This window comes from Pantherophis guttatus, chromosome 4 (genome assembly GCF_059756535.1).
Source record: "Pantherophis guttatus breed Tessera chromosome 4, ASM5975653v1, whole genome shotgun sequence".
NCBI classification, from domain to species: Eukaryota; Metazoa; Chordata; class Lepidosauria; order Squamata; family Colubridae; genus Pantherophis; species Pantherophis guttatus.
This window is the reverse complement of record NC_142066.1, coordinates 142577957-142599946: the sequence shown is the minus strand read 5'-3', so window position 1 is coordinate 142599946 and position 21990 is coordinate 142577957. Positions and strand designations below refer to the sequence as shown.

General features: G+C 41.4%; 2 protein-coding genes across 13 annotated transcripts in view; one reads left to right on the top strand and one right to left on the bottom strand.

The window, feature by feature from the left end:
* Positions 1-14220, bottom strand: part of CREM (cAMP responsive element modulator) — a 42550-nt gene extending 28330 nt beyond the window's left edge. For 4 of the 10 annotated variants that reach the window (XM_087893024.1, XM_034402000.2, XM_034401999.3 and 1 more), the window contains exon 1: positions 421-531. Coding sequence is in view for 2 of the 10 variants with exons in the window: in XM_034401999.3 (XP_034257890.1) it covers positions 421-464 (44 nt within the window). In the remaining 8 variants the exon portion in view is untranslated. Of the gene's footprint in view, positions 1-352; positions 532-4453; positions 4647-14200 lie in introns of those variants that run through there. The other 6 variants (XM_034402001.3, XM_087893026.1, XM_034402004.2 and 3 more) reach the window with 3 other exon arrangements.
* A 535-nt stretch (positions 14221-14755) lies between these two features.
* CUL2 (cullin 2) overlaps positions 14756-21990 on the top strand; it is a 51443-nt gene continuing 44208 nt past the window's right edge. Inside the window, exons 1-2 of one of the 3 annotated variants that reach the window (XM_060683833.2) lie at positions 14756-15193; positions 16982-17120. In XM_060683833.2, coding sequence (XP_060539816.2) covers positions 17002-17120 — 119 coding nt within the window. In that variant the 5' untranslated portion in view covers positions 14756-15193; positions 16982-17001. Of the gene's footprint in view, positions 15506-16981; positions 17121-21990 lie in introns of all 3 variants that reach the window. The other 2 variants (XM_087893022.1, XM_034401996.3) reach the window with 2 other exon arrangements.

Here is a 21990-nt window from a genome sequence, read left to right as displayed (position 1 = left end):
AATTCTACTTTAAAAATAGACATGGTTTTTTGTGTGTGTAAGGCCTATGTACTGAGATGCATTCCATTAGAATGGTAGAGTTGATCTCTTCTTGGTAACTTGTAGAGCTAGATAAGTGTATTCTGAATATACAAATCCATGCTGTTGTAATTTATTCAGCATCTCCCAGAAAAAGATCCGAACTCCCAAGTAAAAGATTAAAAATTACTGCTTAAGTCCGAACATAATGTATTGCTGAAACTAAGCCAAATTTAAAACACTTGAGTTAACACATATACCCACATTCTCACACACTTGCTCTAAATGAGATTGGTAACAAATGCTTGGCTGCATTCCCTTTATCGAAACTTACTGTAATACAGGACACAAGCCTGCTATGCAGAAGCATCTTCTAGCGATAGCTAAAAATATAATGGCTACCTTATATTAATTCTGGCATGCTGTTTTTTGCTACATTTGCTCATGATTGAATTTTTTTTTTTAAGGACTTCTTCCTTCTCCAGACCACGCTCTTCTAGTGAATCTTGCAATGAAGTTATGTTCTGTTTGTGATGTCATAACTATTGCTATGGCAACCTACATTCACAATATTACATAGTATTTAGGGTTCGCTGTAGAAAGGAAAAGGAATAAAGGAGAACCGTTTTAGTGCTAATGCAGGAGATTTTGGAAGTGTTACAGAGAACCCTTTGAAAGGAGAAGAAAAATATTAAAAGAAAATTTTTTTAAAAGATACTTTTATGAAAACATTAGCTAAAGCACTTTTTGGGAAATGCTTGCAACTCAGCAATTTCAGTGGAGTTTGACCACTTTTGGCATATTTGGTAAATATTGCATGCTCAATTTGCCCAGGTGAGAAAGCACATGCAGAGTTAATACAGATACATAAAGTGACCTGTGGAACATCAGTGAAGTCCAATGCTGATCTTAGATTCCAACATGCCCATGCAAAGGTTAGAAGTATTTTAACTTAAAGAGGATGCTTAAACTTAGAATTAATTTTTATTTTTAAAAATATACAGTTCCTCAATTGAGAAGGGAAAATGTTGCCAATAGAAATCTACATACAACTTTATCTTTTATAGAAAGGATTGTCATGCCTGAAAATAGAATGGGATCATTTATGATTCAACGAACTTGCTAAATTATGCATGGATACTATTGCTAGTAAATAAACAAGTATGTTTACAATTTAATCATACTCCAAAAAAAAAAAAAGTTTTATTACTTTTGAGTGACACCTTCTTTGGAATAGCATCCCAGTCGACATCCGCTTGGCTCCCACATTTCCTTCTGGAAGCTGCTCAAAACACCATCTTGGTTGGGTTTGGTTAATTTAACTTTATTCTGTTTTGGTTAGTCTGTGGATCCTTTATGTATTTTTGGCTTTATGTTGTTTATGTTTCTTACTTGTAAACCCCCCCCCACTTGCAACTAATAGTAATTACTAAATAGGTGGGTCAGTTGCAAGCATACATCCTGCATCAAAGTATTTTTGCCTGCCAGTTTCAGCCAAAGAAACCATTCTCCAATTTTTCTATTAATTTAAAAAGACCTTTTCCACGAAGAACTTCTAGATTTATAAATAACTAGCTGTACCCGGTCACGCGTTGCTGTGGCTCAGTCTTGTGGATATACAATATTTTTTGATCGAGTGCCAATAATTTCCCTCTGTAGCTGAGGTCACGCCTACTTTGCCTCTGTCCCACCAGTCTTTTCACTCGGTCGATTGGATTCAGACCTGAGTTGCCTTTCTCTACGTTTCTTTTTGGACTTTAACGTCGCTTAATCAATTGCTTTCTTGGACTTTTACCTATTTGGTACTTGTATTGGGAGAGCTGTGCAGCCCTCCGGCCGGGCTGGCGTCGGTGAGTTTGCTTTCCTGGGGCTCCGGGATGGTGGCTGCCAACAAATATTTTGAATCCAGCAGCCATCCGGAGGCGTCTTCGGACGCCTCTGAGGATACTTTGCCGCGGGTGTAAGAGCTGGTTTCCCGGCTTGGCGGTATAACTGCCTTCACCTTCACAGCTCTCCACACCACAGGTGGCATTGGGGTCCCTGCCAAAGGTACGGCATACTCCGTTAATCGGGAGGACGCTTGTGGGTTTGGTAGCAGCGGCACTGAGGGGAAAAGACCCGGCTCGCGCCTGTCATTGTGGTGCTGCGACGTTAAAGTCCAAAAAGAAGCGTAGAGAAAGGCAACTGAGGTCTGAATCCAATCGACTGAGCGAAAAGACTGGTGGGCTCTGCGTATAGCGTCTGTTGCATTTACATCCAACAGATGGCACTGTTTTTCAAAAAAACATGTTTTTACCTGTCACAGGTGTGACATCTATATAATATAGGTATATAAAAACATGCGCATATTCGAATACAACGTTATGTCAAAATTTCAAAGCAATCAGTGAAGAACTTTCGGAGATTTAAGATTTTGAACAAATGAACATTTACATTTTTATTTATATAGATGATTATTTTCATAGAATCCTACTTCGTATCTTGAGATCACACACCTTTCTTCTCCCAGGGACACTATTCTATTTCAGGCCAGGAAGTCTTAAAACTATGCAGCTGTGCCTTTTTTTTCTACTGTAATGGGTACTTAAATTTGCATTCAAAAACTCCAATAAAAAAGCTGACAAACAAGCTACTTCTCCCATTTTAGGAGCTTAATTTTACTGAACATGGTATTCTATCATTTGCTAAAGGGTCAAAGATGCAGGAGGTGAGAAGAGAGCATGTTGATAAGCACAATATAAAAGCAAATATTGAAATATACCGTAGTTCTGAAAAAGGAAATTTTTAATCACCTTGACTAAAACTCAAAATGATTACAAACAGGTTTCTAAATGGGCATAAGCCTTCAAAATGTAGTCTGCAATGACATTAGGTGGCTCAACATGTGTGCGTATGATACCTATAATTGATTCTTGCTTTGTTGAACTATCACCCTTTTTTTAACAGGGAAACCCTTCTCAATTATTTCAAAATCTGCACAGAAGGTATTTGCTCTTTTTACAACTTCCTTCCTCCAGCTTTACTTTTTGCCTGTGTTCCTTGATATCTCCTTCCGCTTATATAAGAAACATTCATACAGAATTGCAAAGAAACCAAATTTTCATATTATTGACAAAAAGTTGAATACATTAAAATGTTTGTAGCATTAATAAGTGCACTGGGTTGTATCACATCATTTCTTAAAAATAAATCTAAAATAATTTGCGCAAAACAGTGCTATTTTGTTTATTAAATTAACCAAATTGTTAATAAATTCTTTATTCTTCAGTTCAGTCCATTCTAATATATGCAGTACATTCAACTGCAAGAATGAAGCATTTTTATATCCTTTCTTTTATAGTAGTTTTAGAATTTAATCCTAAAAACTACAGATTAGAGCTGTTTAAATCATGCTTTCTCACCAATCAAAATCAAGTTATACAATGAGAACGAACTGGAGAGGACAAACTGAAGCTGATTTTGGGCTATTTTTCACAATCCAGTAGCCAAATGATTTATTTGTGGCTTGCTATGTGTAAGTCTAGCAACTATGGTTAGTTTGTGTTGTTACATATTGGGCAACTCAACAAACCAGGTATATTAACAAAATACAATCAGTTAGTGCTTTGTGCAAACACTGCCAATACTTACTATGCCCCATTGGTGTTCTCCAAATATGGCTAGCCAGTATTTATTGGGATTTACTTTTCATGGCAATATGCGTTATCACATGCTTCATTATAATTAACCATTGCAACAATTAATGTGAGACAGGAGAGCTGGGAATTTTGAGCTGCTTTGACAGGGACAGACAGGGAGTCGGCCCTCCCCACATTGGGCGAGACCCCCTAAGCAGCATATCGGCGCCAAAGATCAAGACTTTGTCAGCTCGGCCAACGTTAGTTGGGGAAAGTTAGGAATTGTTGGCCACATGCTTGGAAGCCACCAGTTTCAGAATGAGGACAGTATTGCACTGCAAACCTACACATGTTGAGACAGGATCAAAGTAGACTGAGCACTCAAGCAAACAGAATACGAAAGTGCACTGTGCTTTTTAAACACCCTAATTCCATTAAACTCACAGTCTCTAAATGTGGCAATTGTCGCTGCAGATGAGCAGCACGTTCCACAAAGCTAAACTCGTGAATAAGGAAGAACCCCCTCTGCACATGCGCAAATCCCTCCGGACTCGACTAAGTTTTCCCCTCGGCAAAGAGTACGGCCGGTCGGATTTAGGTCCAGTATTAAGGCGAACTCCGACCCCGGTTTAAACAGCCCCGATTCCTCGCACGGCCGCCTGTCCGTCCGTCCCTCCCTTCTTTGAGTCCTCGCCACCCGCCGCTTCTCCTGCCCGAGAGCCACCCCTCTGCCGCTGCCTCCAAACGCCAGACCGCCTTGCACATGCACACACACGTACACACACACCCGACGTGTCTCCGCCCCCTCCTCGACTCACCATAGTACGTGGCGCCCCCGTCACAGGAAAAGCAGGCGGGGAAGAGGGATTGGGCCGGGCGAGCCCGCGCGTCGCCGCACGTCAGTGCTGATGCCGCCGCGCCGTCACCGCAGGGGGCGAAGGAAATGGCGGCCGGCGCCGTTGCTGCACAGCTTTCCAGGGCCTGTGCAAGGAATGAGGCAGGGCGGAGCCTGATCCGCCCCGCCCCGCCCACCCACCCCCGCCGGCGCTCCAGGGCCCCGCTCATTGGCTACTCGTGGGACTCAACTGCTGGAATTCGCGCCAACCGTCTTTCAAGTCCCCACCCATTGGCTAACTACGAGGGGCGGACACGAGATTCGTAGCGCCGTTCTTTGCCTTGTAGGATCGCAGCAAGTGCCGATCCGAGTAAGGAAGAACAGCTGTTCCCGGAGCTGTGCCAGTACAAAGTCCCACAGTTCCATGTAGGCAACCCTGATGCGCAAATATCCATGAAAATACCTCGAGTGTAAAAGCCCGCCAAACCCCGCCCCCTATTCTTTCACGAGCCTGCCCTCCGTTACGGCATGTATGGGAAATAGAGTCGGGCTACTATATCCGGCCTCAAAACTTGATACGGTCCCTGGAGAAGAGGGTGGGGTCACTGTGGTCTCTGCATCTTGTTGCTGTCATCTAGTGGTCGTCCGGATTTTTGGAACCCAATTTTGCTAGTCTTCATGGAAGAAAATGCTCCAGTCTCTGGGAGGCTGCCTGATTGTTACGCTAGGCAAAATATAGTTGGCTACTTCCTAACAGTGTATTATTGGTTCTTTGACAATTTCCTTTCAAGAAGTTAGTGACTGGACTTTTAGGCTGCCTAAAAGCTGAGTTGCTGTAGCATTGAGAACTAGCTAGCAAAACATGTTTGCTCAAGCACTTACTTGATGAATCAGTGCATCATATTGACATGGAAAACTTAGATTAATTCAAGACATGTGATTTCAGTAAATGTGTACGGTGATCATACAGTATATTATATTCTATTGGATTTTATGCAAGCAACACGTTAGGCTGATTTCAGATTACAATAAATGTAGAGATCTGTGAAGTATCATTTTGATCATTGCAGCTGAGGCATGTAAAAATTAAGAATTCAATAACTAAAAACTTTCCATGAATAATTAGATATATATAAAAAAACAAGGCCCTACAATAATAGAAAATGTGTAGGAGTGCTTTGGACACCATTCAAACTGAGGAACAGTATCTACCACTATTCATTAAGCAGCTTGACTTTCTTTCAGCTTGAATGTGAGCCTGGAAAAGAGTTACAAATGCTTTGCACTGAGTCATCTCCTTAAACAGGTGTAACTTTTTTTTCAAGGTGGTACAGTGCAGAGATGATTATCTAGCATGGACTGTTTATAGCAATGGGCAAAACTCACCATGTTCTACCAATGCTGAACCTCCACACCAGTGGTAGGTTGCCCTTGGTTTGGACCGGTTCGCAAGAACCGGCAATAAAACTGGTGGGAGGCTCCGCCCATTGCCCCGGATGTTGTCATAGCTGATTTGCACATACGCACGATCCTGTTGCGAACCGGTAATAAAGGTAAGTAGAATCCACCCCTGCTTCATAACATGTAATTTTAATTCCTGAATCTGCTGAATGATCCCCAAGATAACACAGTCTAGAATGCAGCATTTTGTCCCCAAATGAATGACTTTTGGCAGTGTGATTCCCTTCTCCCTTATTTGCAAACACCACCACCACCACCATCTATCTTCATCCTACTGACTACTATAACCATTACAAATACAAAAAGCAGAGCAAAGGTTTCTCTCAGTTTTTTTAAAATCTGCTCTATTTATTCATCACTGGAAGGATAATAAAATTCTGAGTCTGATATAGGAAAGATAGAATACAATTTTTCTCCTTAATACTACCAACAAGATAAGGAGAACAAACATGCATATGATTAAGTTTCAAAACATGCACATTGGTATGAACTACAAATTGCATCATCTCTCATATTAACCATGTTCAAATATATCTAGATAGCTTTAGGTTGCCCTGCCTTGGAAGTTCTTTTTCAGCTTTCATTTTGCCGTACTCTGAGGCTCTTTCCCAGTGAAAACCAGTTTTTTAAGATAAAGAGTTCCACCATTTCGTTTTGAAACCACTCCACCAATTTTTATGAAAACTGGCCAACACAACAACCATCTTGGGTGTTTGAATGTGTCTGTTTTTGTGATTCAGTTTAACTGATTGCAGAGGAATTTTATCTGCCTTTAACATGCCTGGAGAAACAACTGATCAGCAGATAAATGTTTATCTGTATAATAAGGAATGGGGTTAAGAAAGAAAATAATTAGACTACTCTTTCTTGGCTGTATTTTCTCTCAAAGGGTCCCAATTTTCTTCCAAGTCTACACTTATCCTTTGTATTGCTATTACTACATTTCTGGTTCTAATAAAATCATCACCCATGTAATGATTGTGGATAAAATTCTCAGATATTTTTTTAATCTAGTGATTATTTGGTAAGGACTCAGAATGATAGATCATTTTCCTTCCAGCGTATGCTACATACATACACCCTAGGATTATAACTTCTGTCATTTACAGTCAGTAGGGTAGAGATAAGAACTGTAATCAAATGCATCTGACGTTTGAGAAAGATTGAGTTATGTGGCTCATCACAGAAGTCTGGCTTCCGGGGTTATCACTAAGGAGATTACTAAACCCTGAGGAAATAAAAATATCTTCTAGAAAGTACCATCATGCCTTTTATCTTCCATTTACATTTTGGGTATGAGATCCTATTTTTGAAGGAATTAATTGCTGCTGGAAGCAGAGGGCTAAATTTGAGACCCAAAACTTCATCTTGAATGCTGACATTTCTCTTTAGGACAACTATGAACCACCATTAAATACTGACCCATCTATATATATATATAAGCGAAAACCACTCACACTGTAATCACGAAATCTGCAGAACCGTAAAGCCTACAAACTTGAAATTTGCCACGTATGTTCCTCTTGGCTTCTAGGTGTTCACTAAGAAAGGATTTTTCAAAATGACCATCAGAGCATTAATATTTCCTATATTATGATTAACACGCTCTGATGCTAAGGAGTTCTACTCCCCCTCCCCACCTGAAAAGAAATCTGTTCCAAATGCAAAACACAAGCTGAGGAGAGGAAAGTAAAACTTTCAGTTTTATTTTCACAGCAGCAACCAGGCGATAGGATAGGGGAGGCTTCTGTGGGACAAGGCTGAGGGAGAAAAGAGGGTAGGATAGGGGAGGCTTCTGTGGGGCAAGGCTGAAGGAGAGAAGGGGGATAGGATAGGATAGGATAGGATAGGATAGGATAGGATAGGATAGGATAGGATAGGATAGGATAGGATAGGATAGGGTTCTGTGGGGCAAGGCTGAGGGAGAGGAGGAGAGGGGAGAGGCCGATCATAACTACTCATTAATTTTCAAGCTGTAAGTGTTGATTTATCAAGCCCGATCACATAGTTTCATAGCGAAGCACAGGTATCCAGCTAGTTGTATTATAAATGCAAGTGTTATCAAACTCCACAAAACTCCAGTAATTTAATTGGGAAAGTATCTGAAGTTGGTATGAGCACAGTACTCATGTGATTTCTGTTCTGGGAAGAGTGTTCCTAAGCAAGATGCACATATAAAACATAGTGATTGAATTCAATTTTTTAAAATGTGTATTTTGCAAGATCACACCACTCCTTTTTTGAAAATTTGATTTCAGAGTTAGCATGTCAAGAAAATTTGGTAAAACATTTAAAATATGATGTGAAATAATTTTATTTACTTACTGGATTTATATTTTTATATATTTATTTATTAAATTTGTTTGCCATCCATCTCACCATGAGGTGACTCTGGCTTACAATGTTTAACAGACTAAAACTATACAGAAACATGCATATAATAATAAAATACTATAAAAATACAACATCAGCTTTAACTAAAAGATGGGGGAAGATATGGTATGAGCGGGAAAGTGGGTGGAGATGTGGGATCTGTTGTTAATTTATCAACCATCTCCAGCATGACGCTCCCCTATTGGATCAAGCCAACTGGCGGAGCCAGGTATTCAAGCTCTTGCAAAAGGTCACTAGGGCGGGAGCCAATCTCATGGGGATGGGGGATGGGGGACAGGGACCAATCAGAACTCCCTGGCCGATGAGGCCCACAACATGCGCCCTCTGCCAGCATGGGTGTGTCAGACCAATCACATTGGGATGAGATGTTCCTTAAGTAACGACCCATCTTCCTATTCAATGCAACTCTGGTCTTCAATGTAATACAATTATAAATATAAAAGCATTAAAATTAACAGCAATTACATAAATATAAAAAACCAAGAACATGAACAGTACAGGAATGGGCTTTTGTCTATTGTTCCACAAATACCTCCAGCATAGCATCTCCCCATTGGTTACCTAAGGCAAACCCAGATTTTAAGGCCCTTCTGAAAGGTGAAAACTGTGGTATTGGATCTCACCTCTGACAGTAAGATGATGCAGAGCGCAGGAGGTCATAATAAAAGGCTCTTTTTCCAAGATCCTGCTAGTTGAAATTCCTTGACCAATGGGATCTGCAGCAAGCTCCCTCTGTCAGAGTAAATGGGGTGGGCCAATCCCATTGTATTTAGTTATGAATGACCAGCAAACTAGCTACAATTAAAAACAGCACAAAAAAGCAGTCTCAAATACAATAAAGTCAATAAAACCACTGTACAGAATTGCCAATTAAAATGTATAAATATAAGAAAATAAAACACAAATCAAAGCAAAATAAGAAAAAATAAAAACAAAATAAAAAGGATAAAATGGAAGTCTGATGACATCATTCCAAGATTAATGTCTGTGGAGATTCTCAGTCATCCAGGTCATGGTTGTCCCAAAGGTGCTTTTTCAAGAGGCAATGGGACTTTCTGGGATTTTTTAAAAAGATATTTTGCTTCTCATTCACTTCATAAACGCATGGCACAACATACAGTAGTGGCCAAAAACGTGGAAACCTTTTGGGAAAAGTGTATTTTCTAAAGCTAGCTAATAACACCACTTTTTTAAGGAGTAATACCATAAAATTATATATCAATGGAAAGATAAGTTAATCAAGAATGTAATGCAATAACCTTTATGAAGGATTTGCTATTAGAATAGCAGTTGCAGTATAAAGAAGAAAAATGAAACACATAGAAAAAACAATATACAAAAATTAGAAAAATAGAAAAATGAGCTATACAAAAATTATTATGTCAGTTAATACTTCGCTGGGCAACTTTTAGCATGAATTAGGGCCTTACAACATCTTCCCATGGAGTGAACCAAGTCTTTTACGGCTGTTATAATGTGAAACCAAGATTGAATGATTGCTTCTATTACCTGGGTTTTATTGCAGGGTCGCTTCTGACTAACAAGTTTCTTTAGTCGGCTCCATATTTTCAATTGGGTTAAGGTCTGGACTATTTCCAGGCCATTCCAGCAGTGGAATATGATTATCTTGAAACTCCCCCCAAAAAAGTGGTGTTATTAGCCATCAAACCTCAAAAAATACATTTTTCCCAAAAGGTTTCCACAATTTTGGCCACTACTGTAGAACAAACCCATCAGGACTAGATTCAGCAGTCCATCTGTATTTAAAAGAAAAAGGCAACTCTTTTGAAGACAGCAAAATCTTCAAAAGTCTTTTGGACAGAGAGGAGCATTGGTTTGAAAGAGGGGTCAAAGAGGCCATCTATGTCAAAATTGAACAACCCTCTCTCAACAGAGGGGGAGGTATATGACATCATCTATCTCCAGTCTACAACACAGTCCTTTCCGCACTTCCAAGGAGGCTCCACACCCATTTGCACCAAACAGGTGACCCTCATGACACAGATAAACCTTCAGGCAGCTAAAAGAATGCAAATTACTAGCTATCTGCAAGGAGTATAAATCCTTCCATTCCCCACCATCCAGTCAGAACTGAAGAAGATCTTGGATGAGAAGCGAAACATCTTCAAAGAAAAACCACTAAGTCCAATTGCCTCTTGAAAAAGTACTTTTGGGACATTCCAAGGTTAAGACACCTCTGAACATTCTTACAGCAATAGCTGCTTATAAAAACTTGGCAAGTCGGTGATAACGTTTCCATCAGAGTATAACAATATAAGCCACTTTTCCCTCACTGAAAACATGATTTGAGTGGCGTTTATTCCAGCTCGTAAATTCTTACAGAATAGTCAGTGAAGAAATATATGCACCAGGATCTCATTAAACAGATTTTATGAAACCTTCCATTCAATACTGTTGAGGGTATTTAGTGTCCACTAAAGCAGGCCCAAGAAGTGTAAACAGTAGGGATTGCTAAGCATGCCAGACTGCATAGGTAGTTTGCAGGTCTAAAAGGTTTGCAGGAAGGAACCCTATCCTATAGATTACCTATACTTTGGAGTATAGGTAACTTTGGAGGAGGAAGGTGTGTTGTATATGTTTGCTGCTGAGTTATTTATTTAGCATATGGGGATGTATAGAAAGCCTGCATTGAAGAAAGCAGAGATCAGTAGCCAATAGGACTTGGAAGCAACCACCAAGGTTGATGATGTCATCATTGCCCAAAGGGCACCCAATGGGGGCCTCTCCTTTTTTGTCCCCACATGGGTTCCAACCAAAGTGGTACCTATTTATCTACTGACGTTTTTACATGCTTTCAAACTGTTTAGGTGGGCAGAAGCTGAAACGAGTGGTGGAAGCTTGCCCCACCACACTGTACCCAAGTCTCAAAGTTGGACTTGCCAATCGTCAAGTCTCAGTTCTAACCACAGACTCACCATGCCCCTTTGCTGCCTTCAGCTATTTGAAAAAATAATATTGGTGGGATATAAATGAGATAAATAATAAACCCCAGCTTTTGCTTTTTTAAGATTTAAAGGTAGCAGGGGTGAAATGCTCCCGGTTTGGACCGGATCACTCAATCCGGTAGCGATGGTGGTGGGAGGTTCAGAGAACCGGTAGCAAAAATCCCTGCCCCCCACATGCCCAGCTGAGCCGCGCGAGCATCAGAGGCTTTTTTTTAATTTTTAAAAGCGTTTTTTCTACAACCTCTTCAGCCGAAAAAATGCTTTTAAAAGAAAAAAAAAGCCTCTGATGATCGCACAGCTCAGCTGGGATCGTCAGAGGCTTTTAAAAGCATTTTTTTATAACTTCTTTGGCCAAAGAGGTTGTACAAAAATGGTTTTAAAAGTTAAAAAAAAAAGGTGGCCATGCCCACTCAGTCATATTACCCCCCACACACACCAAGCCATGCCCACAGAACCAGTAGAAACAAATTTTACATTTCACCACTGAAAAGTAGTAATGAGTCACAGCAACAAAGAGGTTAGAGAGACAGAGGTCAGCTGACATTTTTAATCTGCAAAACCACCAAAAGGAATTAGTGGTGTCAATGGACATCAGAAAATGTACCATATTTTTCAGAGTATAAGATGCACTTTTTCCCCCTAAAAGAGGGTGAAAATTTGGGTGCGTCTTATATACCACATGTAGCCCTGCCCACCCGCTGGCCCCCACCCTTTTGGAGCTTTGGAGGCTGCAAATGGAGCCTCCCAAACAGAGAGCCTCTCAAACAGCCTCCAAAAGGTCCGTTTGAGAGGCTGCCTTTGCAAAGAGAAGCTCCTTTGCAAATGGAGCTTTTGGAGGCTGCAAATGCAGCCTCTCAAACGGACAGCCTCTCAAGCAGAATTTTTTTTTCTTACTTTCCTCCCCTCAAAATAAGGTGTGTCTTATACTCCACAGCGTCTTATACTCTGAAAAATACGGTAAGTGTGAGTCAATACGAGTTGGGGGTATAAGGATTCTTACCTCTGGTGAGATCATTCCCATGACATGCAAATTAAAAGATTATAAACCATCCAGAATTACCCTGTGGTAAAACAGGTGACCAAAAATTTTTACCCCCCCCCCAATTTTTTTTTTAAATGTAGTAGCTTTAGCAGAAATGACTCTAGATTGTTCTTACCAACTTCCAGAAGATTGAAAAATTACTTTTACATATTTTAAAGAGGAACTTATTCTATTTTGTTATTCCTATTTATCACTGATGTTTATGGCAGCTAGATCCAGGACGAACCGGTAGCAATCCACCACTGGCTTATGCCAGTGGTGAAATCTGAACCGGTTTACTACTGGTTCGCTGGCCGCACATGTGCGCCATGCACCAAACGTGCACTGTGTGCGCACAGTGCACACCAAAGGCTTGGGAAGGTAAGTAGAACAGCGCGGGGGGGGGCTGATCAGCTGTGGCGCGCAGGGGAACCTTTTAAAAAACCTTTTAAAAGCATTTTTTACTACTGGCTCGGGTGAATAGGTAGTAAAAAATGCTTTTAAAAAGTAAAAAAAAAAAAAAGGTTCCAACAATCGTGCGGCAGAGCTGTGATTTTAAAAAGAGAGCCTCTTTTTAAAAACTTTTTAAAAGCATTTTTACTACCTAGTCGCCCAAATTGGTAGTAAAAAAAGGCCTAAAAAGTAAAAAAAAAAAAAAAAAGTTCCCATGATTGCGCGTCGCTCAGCTGATCGTTGGAACTTTTTTTTTACATTTCTTACTACCGGTTCGGCAAATCAATAGCATTTTTTACTACCGATTTGGGCGAACTGGCCCAAACCGGTAGCATTTCAGCCCTGGCTTATGCCCTTTAATAAATTATTACTTGGAAAAAGTACATTCAAAATGTCCTGATTTTTTCCACATACTGTACTTCTCCTAGGGAATATACATTTCTGTATGCAGCAGGGGGCAGTGTATAGTTTGCCTGATCTCAAGAAAAATATGAAAGCTGTACCTGCATAAAAAGTCAACTGGGAAATAGCAGGGTATAGAATTGAAAAGAATAAAATAGAAGAATCTCTTGCTAAACAAATTACGTAGGATATATCTGCAAAGTCATCAAGATTAAGTTTTATGCCAGGAAATAAGGCTTTTAAGTTATGTTATTCTCTCTAGAAGTTATGAGTTTATTTCTCCTTCACCACTCTCTCTCCAGCAGCTGTTCACTTGGGGGCTAATCACACAAGGTGAGGGCCTAAATTAAAGAGGAAGTTGAAAAACTAGCGCTCACTTTAATGCCTTCCTATTCCTGCATTTGTTGAAAGCAAAAAAAAAAGGGGGGGTGAGTTGTCCCAAAGGTGCTTTTTTCAAGAGGCAACTGGACTTTCTGGTTTTTTCTTTGAAGACATTTCGCTTCTCATCCAAGAAGCTTCTTCAGCTCTGACTGGATGGTGAGGATTTAAATTCCTCAATCACTCTCTAAAAGGATACAAATGACCAGTTGTCTGCAAGTAGTATAAATCCTTCCATTCCCCACTATCCTGTCAGAGCTGAAGAAGCTTCTTGGATAAGAAATGAAACATCTTCAAAGGAAAACCAAAAAGTCCAGTTGCCTTTTGAAAAAAGCACCTTTGGGACAACCACGACCCGGATGACCGAGAATCTCCACAGACATTTAAGGGACGGGTTATTAAAATACCTGGGGTTTTGATTTACAGGAATCACAACTGTCAGTTTTGGACTTGAGGGACAGTTATTACATAAATTTCAAAACGTCTATGGACATCTCTGTCCGGGCTTGTGAAAAAGCAGGCTTTCCAACACCAAATTTGATTCTGTATCACAGTATCTTGTCAAACGTTTTAATATTCGGATGGTAAATCTCAGATAAATCTAACCTTTGGGGGGGGGGAGGTTCGTATAAAGTTAAAAGCCCAAAGAACCAACCGTGAAATCGGAGCCACGATTATGCTGCAAAGTTACAGCCCCCTCATCAGCTCTCCGAGCCCGGCAGGTTCCGATCAGGCACATCCCGCGGTCCTTTATATGACCTGGATTCAGTCCAACAACCCCCTCAGCCGCCGACGCTCACTGGGCCAGTCTCAGATCACCTCGAGGGGGTGAAACCCGAAGGCGAGTGTTGAGCTCCTGAGGGAAAAGCGAAATATAGTAAATCGAGGAACCGAAGCAGCAATTTAACCGGAGGACTATTGTTTCCCTCCGTTAGATATATCGAATTTTTTTTTTACCTATTCTGAAAAGGCTTCTTTCAAAAGAAAGAGAGAGCGGGAGTCGACTACATTCCCACCCTTCCCTCTTTGATCGGAAAGCAGCGCGCTCTCACCTGAGACTCACCTGAGACAGGGAAACCCCACCGCACAGGTTAAAGTCTGACTGCGCCTGCGCAATCCAACCCCTCCGTTACGCCGGAGGAAGCTGCATTTATTCATGTATGTGAAGGAACGGCAGCGGCGTGTTTGTTTGGCCCTTCTCGTGTCCCATATACGGGGCGAAACCAACTCTCCCCACAGCCTGGGAGGGAAGGAGAAGTAAAAAAAAAAAAAAAGAGCGATGAAAAGGAGTCAGGTTATTATTGGTGTTAGGCCGTGGCGCACTGTCTGACAGGGCGGCTTGACATACTGAGAAAAGGTGTAGTGGTGGGGGGTGGGGGAAACAAAACGACTGCCTTTAGGCTTCGGAGGGCGTCAAAGAAAAGAGCGGTGAAATGGTCGCGCCCCCTCTGACCCACAACCCCCCCATACACTCCGCCCGCTCCGAGCCAATAGGAGCCCAGTGGGCGGGGTTCAACGGGCAGCCGTGGCGGCTGGGTAATGGCAACCCTGTGAGGAAGGTCTGGAAGATCAATCTGCGCGCGAGATACACACGGTGCGGCGAGGGCGTGGGGAACGCGACGCTGACCCAGGCCTCCCCTGTTGCCAGGTAACAAGCAAAAGGGAAGAGGCTACGGGGGTGCATGTGTGTGAGTGGTGGGGGAGACGCTCTTCCTTCTCCAATCTTCCCTCTCCCCCCCCCTCTCCCTCCGCGAGATCTCCTTTCATCGCTCCCCGGAGGATCCGGTGCCTCCCTGCCTCTCCCTCTCTCTCTCTTTAATTCCCCTCGTCCCGGTTAGCTCCGTCCTCGTTGCACTGACAACCCACCCGCCTCGCCCGAATCCCTTTAGCCGACCACCGCTTGGCTTCTCTCCTTCCTTCCCCCACCACCACCACCACCCGCCCGCTGTCGGCATTCAGTGTGAGTATGCGAGACACACACGCACACGCACAAAAACACACACAAACACGCGCGTGCCTGTGTCTGGGGGTGGCGGTACAACAAACCCGTTTCAAGCGGGATCGGCTGACATCCGTGCCGGCTTAGTCCCTGTGGAAATCGGCAGGACGTTAAAGGCTGCCCCGGTGTGGAAGGATGCTGGAAATGGGCACCGAGCAGGCCTTGACCCCGCAAGGCATCCACCAGATCCCCGCGTCAGTGGATGAGGGCAGAAAATTCATATAGGATCTCCCGGTCCGCAGCGGTGTTTTTGTTTCTAATCCATAATCAAGGTGTGGGGGGGGGGAAGAGGGGGGGATGGCTGGGTTGAAAAAAAGAAGATTTTCACCATCCCGAAAGCAAACCGGCTGATATAGTGTTTAAAAACAAAAACAACCCAAAACCCGTGTTATTTCCTTTAATCTCGGTGATGAGATATAAGGTAAATTGCCTTCAAAAACTCCGGGGTGTCCCAGCTTCTGCCGATGGTTGTTGTTTTGTTTTTGAGGTTTTTTTGCTTGTCGATCCAGAATAAAGAATGCAAAAATGATGATTAAACTCTAGCCGGATCCTAAAAAAATTAGAGAGTTATATTTAAATTGTACATCTCAAAGACGTTCCCCCCCCCCCCTTAATAGCGTTTTTTTTTTTCTCCACGAGGATGGCCTCATGCCATATCAAGCAGACATAGGATATTTACTTTGCTTTCCCAATGCTGGGGAGAAAGAAAAAAAAAGGATAACAGGAGATTGTGCTCTAGTTTAGAGTTTGCGATATAGAAGGGCAGCCAGATTATAAGGCACTTGGAAAAAGTAATTTGCTGACAAAACCATGATGAGTACAGATGTTACATCTTGTACGGATTCTAGTAATGTAATGTTTTTATAAAAAGTGCTCAAGCTGTGCTGATGAACCATTACTCCCAATTACAAGTCACCGCCCATGTCAAAAATAGTTCACCAATTTGGCCTTTTGTCTTGTTTTAATTGGTCATAAGAAAAGTTAATTTAGGGGCTCCCCCAGTAGTCTAGCTATTTGATTTAATTAAACCATTATAATAGCCAACCTGCTCTTCAGATTTCATTATGTATTGCAAAATATAATAGATAATAGAAATAAGCTATTTTTCTTGATACTATGTTATCTTTATACTTCTTTTCACCTAAAAAGTTTTGCTGGAAATTGATCTATTTGAGTTTCATCCAAAATATTCTACCCTGATTTAGGATTTGTAATTCAGGTGGCAGTAGTAATGATATAAGGATAAAGTAATTGCACCTTTTTAGGAGTAGTGAATGGTAGAGTTCAGTAGGAAAGTGCAGAGGAAGTACTAGCCTTGCCAGCAATGTAGAATGTTTTTGACATAGATATTTTAACAGAAAAAATAAGATTGATATCTCAAAAATATATAATCATATTTGCAGTAGATATAATTAATAATTTGGATTTTTTTTCCAGATTCATTTTACTTCCCCACAATGTCCTTGAAACCACGAGTAGTTGATTTTGATGAAACATGGAACAAGCTTCTCACAACTATTAAAGCTGTTGTTATGCTGGATTATGTTGAAAGAGCAACATGGAATGATCGCTTCTCGTATCCTTTTATTAGAGGACAGATATTGATTACACAGGATTAAATGATGTACAGAAATTGATTTCTTTACAGAATTCAAAACTGAATAAAATACGTTCGGCATCAGCTCTAGCACCTGTAGGTTTTATAACATAGTGTCTGTTAAGAATTATGTATAGTATACACACTAGATTAAGCAAAATCTGATAATTTGCTAAGAATGGTAAGTATGTCTAAACTATAAAGGGTATGTTTAGTAGATGATTCTATGCAACCTGTTCTAAATAGAAAATGTGATTTCTAATTAGGAAAGTATCGTTCTAATCAAACCCACCAGTTACTCTGGCTGTTCTTGCTAAACTCATCTGAACTACTGTTAAGCTTTATTATGGGCCCACCAAAAAGCACAAAACAGATTTTCATTCGGAATTATTTTGAAGAAAGACTAGCTAGAACTAGAGAATCATGTGCTCTAGAGGAAATGATAGATGCTTGTCTTCCATCTCACTAGCAATTTTGGATCTTGTAAATTTCTGTTTCAAGGGCAATATATTAGTAAATGACCTACTATTTGTGCTTGACCTAATGAGTTGGGCTGAGTTGGATATAATCTATCTGCAGTTCATAGATAAGCTTTATTATTATATGAGAGTGTCCATGACAGGGAGATTAAAGTTGTTTATGGAACAGAAGAAAACCGCTAGGAAGTGAAAGTTCAGGAAATCTTTTTCAGGGACCATGCATCAGTAGCCATAGATCCAGTCAGACTACTGAACTGCAGTTTATATGCCATCCTTTATTTTCTTTAGATGTAGGATGCTAATATAATTCTAGCCATTCCAGTTTGTAAACCATGGCTTAAGCTTAGCATATTTTGTGCTGTGGGATGCTGTGCTTTATTGACTTCAGGTAGCATGGGTAACTATAATATGACAAGCTAGCAACTGTCCATGTTAGTACCAACTTTTTAAGAGTGTTCCCAAATGACATGTATGAATTTTTACTTTGAAGGGGGGTCCTGTGCTCCTGTCTCCAGCTTTTTCTCTAGATTACTATTAACTTACTTCATGTATGTCTTTTAACTGTGGTTTGAGAAAGAAAGCAAATGTTCTCAAAGGTTTTGGTGCATAATTAATATATTTGTGAAAGAAGGTAGAAAAAAAATTCAATCACACTTAGTAGATTTAGATGTAATATATACTGTATATCTAGGAAAAAATATCTTGTATCCTACTTAAAAATATAGATTGTTTTACTCCTTTAATCAGAAGCAGTATTTAGTTGTATCATAGATTTTAATCCCTCTTTTAATTAAGAAATGCTCCTTATGGAACTGAAAGCAAGATTAAGCATGCTTCAGACATTGTGTGTCCAGTATAGTTTCAATCTTTTGGAAAAAAAGCAATGGAAGGCCACATAGCACTTTTATTTGAAGCAGTAACTCACTTTCTCTTACCTTTTGACCTTCACATCTCCTCTGTTCGAACCTCTTTAGAAGTGAGATATTTCTGGCCCTGCTATGTTTGTGCCTCCCTCCCAGCAGATGTATGACAACTTAAGTCTGTTTCTAGAAATAACTGAATGTTTTATGACTTCATTTTATAAAATGATAATTGTTTTTTTATATATTGGGTCCAGGTTACCTTTAGAAGGTTGATTTTTTTTTCACACTAAGGAGCTCTTTCAAAATTCAGTTCTGTCCGCTCCTTTATTTATTTATTGCCAAATAAATAAGACAATTTCTTTTTGTTCAGGGTCTTGTGACTTCCTGCCTCTGGCTTAATTCAATCATTTTTCACAAAATCTTCCTATTTATTTATCCCAGTATTTTCAAATCTTACAATTGAAAGAGACTACAAGTAGTCCTTGATTTATGACCACAATTGAGCACAAAATTTATGTTGCTAAGTGAGAAATTTGTTAAGTGAGTTCTGCCTCATTTTATGACTTCTTTTGTCACATTTGTTAACTGAATCACTGCAGTTGTTAAATTAGTAACACCGTTTTTAAATGAATCCAGCTTCCCCATTGACTCTGTTTATCAGAGGGTCACAAAAGGTGATCACAAGACCCCGGGACACTGCAACTGTCATAAATGTGAGTCAGTTGTCAAGCATCCAAATATAAGTCACATGACCGTGGAGATATTGTAATGGTCATTAGTGTGAAAAATATTCATAAGTCACTTTTTTCAATGCCTGTGTAACTTGCAAGGGCGTGCTGAGGATTTTGCGCATTATCTGCACGATAAAATCGCTCAAATTCGGGACGGCCTGGGTGGGTTCAGGCGAGGTGTCCGAGGCGGATCTTGAGAATGTTATCTGGGAGGAGTTTGATCCTGTGACTCCCGAGGACGTGGACAGGATGCTGGGGAGGTTGAACATAACCACATGTTTATTGGACCCGTGTCCCTCCTGGCTGGTGCTGGCTACCCGGGAGGTTACATGAGGCTGGCTCCAGAGGATTATAAACGCTTCTTTGAGTGAGGGTTTCTTACCTCCCTCCTTGAAAGAGGCGGTGGTGAGGCCCCTCCTCAAGAAGCCCTCTCTGGATCCGGCTGTTTTGGCAAATTACCATCCTGTCTCCAACCTTCGCTTTGTGGCGAAGGTTGTTGAGAGTGTGGTTGCGCGACAGCTCCCACAGTACCTGGATGAAACTGTCTATCTGGATCCATTCCAGTCTGGCTTCAGGCCTGGGTACAGCACGGACATGGCATTGGTCACTTTGGTTGATGATCTCTGGAGGGCTCGGGACAGGGGATGTTCCTCTGTTCTGGTCCTATTAGATCTCTCAGCGGCTTTTGATACCATCAACCATGGTATCATGCTGCGCTGGCTGGACGGGTTGGGAGTGGGAGGCACCGTGCTATGGTGGTTCTCTTCCTATCTCTCCGACCGGTCACAGTCCGTGTTGGCTGGGGGGTAGAGGTCGACCTCGAGGCACCTTGTCTGTGGGGTGCCGCAAGGGTCGGTTCTCTCGCCTCTCCTGTTCAACATTTATGTGAAGCCGCTGGGTGAGATAATCCGTGGATTTGGGGTGCAGTGCCATCTGTACGCTGATGACACTCAGCTATACATCTCTACCCCAGACCACCCCAACGATGCCCTTGAAGTAATGTCCCAGTGCCTGGAGGCCGTGCGGGTCTGGATGGGGAGGAACAGGCTCCGACTCAACCCCTCCAAGACCGAGTGGCTGTGGCTGCCGGCGTCCCGATATAGCCAGCTGGTGCCATCGCTGGCTATTGGGGGCGAGTCATTGGCCCCCACAGAGAGGACTCGTAACTTGGGCGTCCTCCTGGATGCATGGCTGTCTTTAGAAGAGCATATGACGGCCATGGCCGGGTATTTACGAGACCACCTTCTGCCACCGATAACCTCCCACCGGCCAATGCGCTCCCACAGAGAGAGTCTCCTCAGGGTGCCGTCGGTCAAGCAATGTCGACTGACGACCCCCAGGGGGAGACTCTTCTCTGTGGGGGCACCCACCCTCTGGAACGAGCTACCCCCAGGAATACGACTGATCCTGGACCTCCGTACTTTCCGCCGAGCTCTGAAGACTTTCTTATTTCAGCAAGCCGGGCTGGCTTAAAATTTCAATGGGTTATTTTATGAGTAAAGGGTTTTAAAATTTGGGGAAGCCAAACTGATCTAATTCTGTTTTAATTTATTTTAATTTTTATATTGTATGTATTTTAATCCTGGCTGTTCACCGCCCTGAGTCCTTCGGGAGAAGGGCGGTATACAAATTTAATAAATCTAATCTAATCTAATCTAATCAAACGGTCACGAAATGAACTATTGTATGTCAAGGACTACCTGTATACAGATACTTAAACCCTGCCCTTTGGATAAAGGTCTTATCTTCATTTGAACATTGCAATAAATAACACCATCTCTGTTATTAGTTGCAAAGTTGTGTCTGACCCATCACGACCCCATGGACAACATTCCTCCAGGCTTTTCTGTCCTCTACCATCCTCTGGAGTCCATTTAAGCTCACGCCTACTGCTACAGTGACTCCATCCACCTCATTTTCTGTTGTCCCATTCTTCTTTTGCCCTCAATCTTTCCCAGGATTAGAATCTTCTCCAGTGAGTCCTTCCTTTTTTCTCATTAGGTGGCCAAAGTATTTGAGTTAATAACACGATTAGTCTTGGTAATTGGTTCATTGTCAACTTGTTGTGTTAGGAAGTTTTTCCTGTCTTTTAGTTGGAAAATCTTTCTTTCTTACTGATTTGTTAGGATTTTTTAAATTCCACCTTTATTACTTTATGAGTAAACTCAAGGCAGTGAACATACAGAATACGCTCCTTCTCCTATTTTCCCACAACAACAATCCTATGAGATGTGTTGGTTTGAGAGAGTGACTGGCCCATTGTTTCATGCCTACAGTGGAAGTAGACCTCAAGGTTTCTAGCCTGAGCCTTTAACCACTAGGCCAAATTGGCTCCTGTAGTTTCAAGCCTGTGGTCTGCAACAAGGGAAAACATTTCATGGCCTTTCAGGTGTTTAAAAAAAGTGTTATCTTTCCTCAGTCATATTTTTTTCCAAGTCTGTTCCAAATTCTTTTGACGAAATTGGGCATTCTTTTTAGGAACTAAGACCATGGTGATCTATAAACTGTGAATGGGTGTGATTTTCAACTTAGCACAGAAGCAATTGTATGTCTTTTTTGAGACATACAATTCCTTCTATATTGTATTTTCACAGTAGTGATATGTAGTCAGGCTAAAATCCCACAAAAATGCTAAGTAAGCCTTTTAAAAAGTTGGCACAGGAAAAATAAAATTTGAGCATTAGGATCAGGCTTTCTAGCCCAAATGAAGGCAACTATGCCAACACAGTTGTTGAAATTCTACAGCTAGGTTTGGTGGGTTAGTGAGTAACAGGCT